At 35.8% G+C, this 5,825-nt stretch overlaps 1 protein-coding gene across 3 annotated transcripts; it reads left to right on the top strand.

Moving 5' to 3' along the window:
• Positions 1-333: 333 nt before the first annotated feature.
• On the top strand, positions 334-5,114 carry LOC136225976 (glycine-rich RNA-binding protein RZ1C). Of its 3 annotated transcripts, none has more exons than XM_066014211.1 (4): positions 334-427; positions 546-656; positions 4,078-4,565; positions 4,705-5,114. In XM_066014211.1, exons 2-4 carry the CDS (start codon positions 546-548, stop codon positions 4,937-4,939), a joined length of 834 nt encoding a protein of 277 aa, XP_065870283.1. In that variant the 5' UTR covers positions 334-427; the 3' UTR covers positions 4,940-5,114. The 3 variants fall into 3 exon arrangements, with proteins under 3 accessions (XP_065870283.1, XP_065870285.1, XP_065870286.1); XM_066014213.1 differs by having other exon boundaries at positions 373-427; positions 518-656; XM_066014214.1 differs by lacking the exon at positions 334-427 and adding an exon at positions 1,103-3,360.
• The last annotated feature ends 711 nt before the right edge of the window (positions 5,115-5,825 follow it).

Here is a 5,825-nt window from a genome sequence, read left to right as displayed (position 1 = left end):
TGTGGAATAAATGAAGTACTATTTAAGGTTGATTTGAGTGGTTATTAGGTCTCAAGTCGCGCAGATGAGTCTTGAACCGAGAAATCAGAAAAATTTAATTTTTTTTTAAGAAATAAATATTTTAAAAGGTATTTTTCGAATATTAGGTAAATAGTAATAATAGTTTAGATTATTCGAGCAAAAAAAAATAAATAATAGTTTAGATTAAAAAAAGTAATTTAAAAAAAAAGTAATTTCATTATAAAAAAAAAAAAAGTAATTTCTGTCAAAAAAAAAAAAAAAGTACTAGTTTAATTCATCCCGAGCAAGGGTACATTCGTCTTTAGAGTTAAAACACGCTAAAGATTTCTGTTTCTAGGGTTCCTTTGCTGTCTCCCAACGTTTGCTCTGCAACAGAAAGAAAGAGAAAGAGAGCGAGAGGGAATAGGTAACCGTTTCTTCGTTTTTGTTTCTCTTTGGTTTGTTTGTAATTTGTTGGTTATGGTTGATTTGATGAAGCGAATTTAATTTCCTGTAGAAAATTTTTGTGCGTTTATGTGATACAGATGGCTGGAAAGGAAGAGAACAGGATATTCGTCGGAGGTTTATCTTGGGATGTCACCGAACGACAGCTTGAGAATGCGTTTAATCGTTACGGAAAAGTTGTTGAGTGTCAGGTATCTCTCTCCTTCTCTTACATTTTTGCTTCTGTTTAGCTGAATAAATTAGGAAATACTCGGAGGCATTATTATTATTTTCGATTTTCTTTTCTCTTGAATCTTCAAAGTGATGAAAAGGAAATTATAGTCTTTCTTTTTATAGTGAAAAACTGGTTTTTAAATTTTCAATTGTTTGACACACACACACACACATATATATATATATATATATATATATATATATATATATATAAAGATTTCCAAACTTCACTTGTTAAATAGGTTTTAGTTGTTTCTCTGCTCGAAATATGATAAGCTTTATTGGAATTCGTATTAGTTATTTCATTATTTCTCTGTTATATGTTTTATCGTTTCCTTTTGCTTACTCTTTTTTGTATTAATTTTCCTTAATTCTTCTTCCTTTTCTTTTGGCTTGCTGGTTATGGTCTTTTGAGATGCTGTAGCTGTATGTTTAGAGATGTGTTTGGTCAGACTGGTTGAATCAGATTGCTTTAGAGAAGCTGTTACTTTTTAGAGATACCTTTGGTCACATTGATCCAATCAGATTGCTCAAGATTGATCTAACTTACCAATTAGACTAAATTGGGTGGATAGGTCATGGTTTTACAAGTGCAGATATGCTGGTTACATATGTGCTGTGGATCACGTGGTTTACAGAAGGCAGTTGAGGTTTAGCATCTGGCTTTTGTACAAATTTTTTGTTTTTATCTGGGGAGGTTTTGTAATGTGAGCAAATGTCAGCACTGTTGGATCCAGAAGGGGATCCATTTCATTATGGGGTATAAGCATGTGCAATGAAGCAAAATTTATGAGTTATAGGCTGGTTGACAAGTTCCAGTTTTACCAAGTTGGTATATCAATGAGAGGTTTTGTGAATTTAAATGACCGTTCTTTGCGATCTAGAATTTCACGTGGGAACATCACTGGAAGCCCCAAGTCCCATGTTATTTGACCGACCTTTCGACAGATTTTGTGCTAGTTCGGTTAAGTATCAGGAAAGTCTTGCATGGATATTGAGAAAAGATTTCTGAGCTGGACAGTTGCTATATTGTTTGTCTTTGGAGCTTGTTAACGGGGATTGATTTTAACATGCAACTTCTTTATGGATTCTTATAGTGATATATTACTATGAACTTTCTCTCCATCTTTAGCATGAGGAATATCCATGTAATTGTCCTGCTGTTTCATTGTTTTCCTTGTTCTCCACTCCTTAGATTGTCTAATTCTTCATGTCTCACACTTAAATCTATTTAGGAGACTATAAACATAAACATGATTTATAACCTAATGTGGCTTTGGGTAAAATTGTGCTTGAGTCCCAAGTTTATGAGGAATGATCTGAGAAATCATGCTTGAGGAATTGAATTATAAGTACAGTTGTCTGCTTCTGCTTGGAGGTGGATTTATATGATGTGCTAGTATGGTGGACACAAGATAGGCAAGCTTCCTGTATTGCATCCCCATTCACATTTTTGGACCAGTTTGAGTTCGTTGCTTTTTGTTATGACGAGATTGCGTGTTGGATATATAAGCTGAGTAGTCTTGATAAACTTCAATTCTTGCTTCTGGAGTTTGTTGAAATTAGTAAACCTATCTTCATATTCTGCATTTCCGCTATTTAGGTGATTCGGTTGATGAACCTTAGATTGTTCTACTTAGTCTTCACATTCATGTCACGCAGGGGAGCTTGGGAACCCTAAGCTGTATGTTGTTGCCATTGATGTTCCAGAACTGCATTCTGCATGGCAGAGGAATGATTGAGGGCTGTCTGAGCAATGCAGATTTGGATGCCTCTATGTGTGGTTCAGTCCTCAATGAAAATTGACATTGAGATTAGTGGAGGGCTGTATCTGTTTTGGCCACCAGAAAGCTCTTCATGTTTTTGCCTGCTTTTTGATGTTAGTTAGCTAGCCGATGATTCTTTTGTCTTCCTTCTGTCCTTTATTCTTCATCAACGTATAACCTTCCAACTAAAAGATTATAGTTCCTTGAAACAATATGACTTCATGTATTCAACATTGTTGGGAACTTTATTCTTATAGTTTTTGGGATGAAAAGATTTTGACCTGAGTTTATTTGTGGATTTATGACCATGTATTTCGATATGTCAAGTTTGTTGGTTGGAAGAGATTATTCTCCTGCTTTGTCTGTTCGACTCTGTGGGCTGATGTGTGGACAAAATTGTTGATTCTTAAGTCTCGGCCTCTTTCTTGACCTTCCAACTGAATGATGGACTTCTGTAGAAGGACAAATGAAACATTTCTTTAAAATCTCCGAATTGAAAGAATCACGAGTTATGGTTTTCTGCACTGCTGAATGACTGAAACCATTGTGACATGATCTGTTAGTATGTGTTTTGATTTTGCGGAGATTGATCTGATGACTATTTTATGATTTGCGGTGATTGCGAGATTCTTTTAACTTTAATGGTTGCCTGGTCATGTCAGCATGAGGACTAGCAGCAATGTTCAGTTGATATCGTTATTACAATGGCGGATGAATTAACGTATTCAAGCTTTGTCACGCACTATCACAGTTTATTTTGAATTGTTTTTTGATTCCAAGGGGAATAGAGGTCAAAAGCTGGTCTACCTTAATAGATGCCTGATACAGTTTGCAGAATCTTCTAGTTTCTTTTAGTACTCTTTGGAATCTCGAACATGTTGGGATGCCTTAGCCCTTTCATAATAACAAGATGAAAGTAAGTTATCTGCTCATTACCTTTTGTCCACATCTTGATTAAATTCTTTTAGAGCAGATCATATATGTAGAATGAATCTTTGCCTTTCCTTCACCTTTCGTTGGAAGTTGATGAAGTCTCAAATTTTGAGACTTCAATTGTTTATGTAGAGCTTTGCACATATGCATGTCCACTGCTGCTCTATATATCTAAATACAAATGGTGAACTAGGTCAGTCATGAACTTTGCAATTTTTATATGCTAGTTTTGAGTCGAGTGCTCTTCTTGTAGAGTCCAGCTTTTGTATCTGTTATCAAGAACTCCTGTGTGATGTTATCATGTGAAGCATAAACTTACAGAAAAGGTAGATTTGCAAAATTGTTAAGAGAGATCATTTAATATCAAATAATTTGCATGGTATCTGTCTAGTTTATTTCCAATAGAAAGATGATGTATCATATTCATCTTGAAATCCCCAATCATCCCCCCCCCCCTGATACATGTTAGCTTGACTATGAGATCTGCATGAGTTCATGTTCTGCAACAACTATTAACTGGATGTTTAAGTAATCCAGGATGAGTTTGACTGCTGTCCTTTTGTTTATTCTTCTTTTTATTTGCTGGGTAAATGTGTTGTTGTCTCAGTTGTTTCAAAGCAATAACAAATTAATATGAGCTTTGCCTATTATCGCACACATTTGCTTCTTGTCAGGATTTTCTACTTTACTGTTCATACAGGTCATGCTGGAAAGAGATACAGGTCGACCACGTGGATTTGGGTTTATCACTTTTTCAGATCGTCGGGCTATGGAGAATGCTATTAGGGAGATGCATGGACGGGAGTTTGGTGATCGTGTAATCTCAGTGAACAAGGCTCAGCCCAAAATGGGAGGGGATGATTTAGATCAAGGCTACAGGGGAGGCTATTCATCATCAGGTGGTAGAGGAGGCTATGGAGGAGACAGACCTCTAGGACAAGATGAATGCTTCAAATGTGGCCGCCCAGGGCATTGGGCTCGGGACTGCCCTTCAGCTGGTGGCCGAGGTGGGAGTGGAGGTTCTTTCTCTTCACGATCCAGGTTTGGTGGTGCTGGTCATCGTGGTGACCGCTTTGGTGATCGTGATAGATACATGGATGACCGATATGATGGGGGACGCTTTGGTGATAGGGATCGTTTTGACAGCAGAGAAAAATATGGGAGTCGTGACCGCTACACAAGTGACAGGTAAATGAGGTTTTCTCAAAATGTTAGGAGTGAAGGATCATTATGTATGAAAGATGAATCATATTTTGATTCTTACAATGGTACTAACCCCCAATTTATGTTTTCAATATTGGGGTTTTTAATCTTGTAAACCATGCAGGTTCCCACCAGGTGCAGACCACTTTTCAAGCGATAGATATGGTGGCTCAGATCGATATGCACACAATGGCTATGGGAAAGACAGGGGATACGAGAGAGATGGAGTTGGACGAGGAGGCAATGATAGGTACGGGAATGGAGGGCCTGCAAGGAATGATAGAAGCTACAGGAATAGGCCAGGTCCATATGAGAGGCCTAGCAGGGGAGGGCACCCGTCTTCCTTCGACCGCTATTAGTTGCTGGATGGTATGATTAGTATTATGAAAAAGTCTTTAGGTGTATGCCATATGCTAGAAGATACTTGGTTTTATGATATGCTATGTAGGATAGAACAAGTTTCCCCAACTTTATAATTTTGTGAGCTGCGGCTTTTCTTTGTTTCTATTTTAATCATATACTTTCTTCTTGGCATGCTTTCCAATTTCAAACTTCAATTAAGTCCTTGTATGGTTTCAGAATTAGGATTTATTTGCACAATTTCATGGCCATAGGAGTTGACAAATAAAACTGCCAATTTGATTCTGTTGCTATAGATGGTAGTAATTTAATGCTGCTTGCTATTTTGAATTAAATAACAAGATATTTAGTAAAAGGGTAAATAATTTATTAGTTTCCATTTTTTTTACGTAACATTGTTTAGTCCTATTATTTGGGAAAAGTACAAAAATAAACCTTGTGGTTACACCTGTTTTCGATCGGCGCTCTTGTGATTTAAAAAGTTACAAAATGGTACCTTGAAGTTCATTCTGTTAGCAAACACATGTCAAATTGACTAACGGTATTAAAAGGGAAAAAAAAGTTAACTTTGTTTTTATATTTATTTATTTTATAAATTAACTCTCCTTATTATCTAATTATCATCAACAAATTCCAAAATGAATATAAAAATCAAATGCACCATCTTTATCTTTTTTTAATTTTTAATTTTTATTCTTCTCTCTTTTTTCTGTTAAGTTCTCTAATTTTTTATTTTCTCTCTTCTTTCTCTTAAGTTCTCTAAGAGGAGACACATTTATTTTAAGGTCCTCAAATTTTGTCTTGATCAAACACTAGAGTAGTGTAAATAATATGTAAAATATCATTTTTAAAATTTTGATAATGAAGAGATGAATAAAGTGATAT

The sequence above is a fragment of the Euphorbia lathyris genome, chromosome 4, assembly GCF_963576675.1.
Source record: "Euphorbia lathyris chromosome 4, ddEupLath1.1, whole genome shotgun sequence".
Lineage (NCBI taxonomy): Eukaryota > Viridiplantae > Streptophyta > Magnoliopsida > Malpighiales > Euphorbiaceae > Euphorbia > Euphorbia lathyris.
This window is presented reverse-complemented; position numbering and strand designations above follow the sequence as displayed.

Bases quoted from the DNA above. Each gene is read 5' to 3' on its own strand.
- LOC136225976 (XM_066014211.1), top strand. From the start codon at position 546: ATGGCTGGAAAGGAAGAGAACAGGATATTCGTCGGAGGTTTATCTTGG. The intron at 657-4,077 runs GTATCTCTCTCC...CTGTTCATACAG, and splicing joins GAAAAGTTGTTGAGTGTCAG to GTCATGCTGGAAAGAGATAC. The intron at 4,566-4,704 runs GTAAATGAGGTT...TAAACCATGCAG, and splicing joins GACCGCTACACAAGTGACAG to GTTCCCACCAGGTGCAGACC.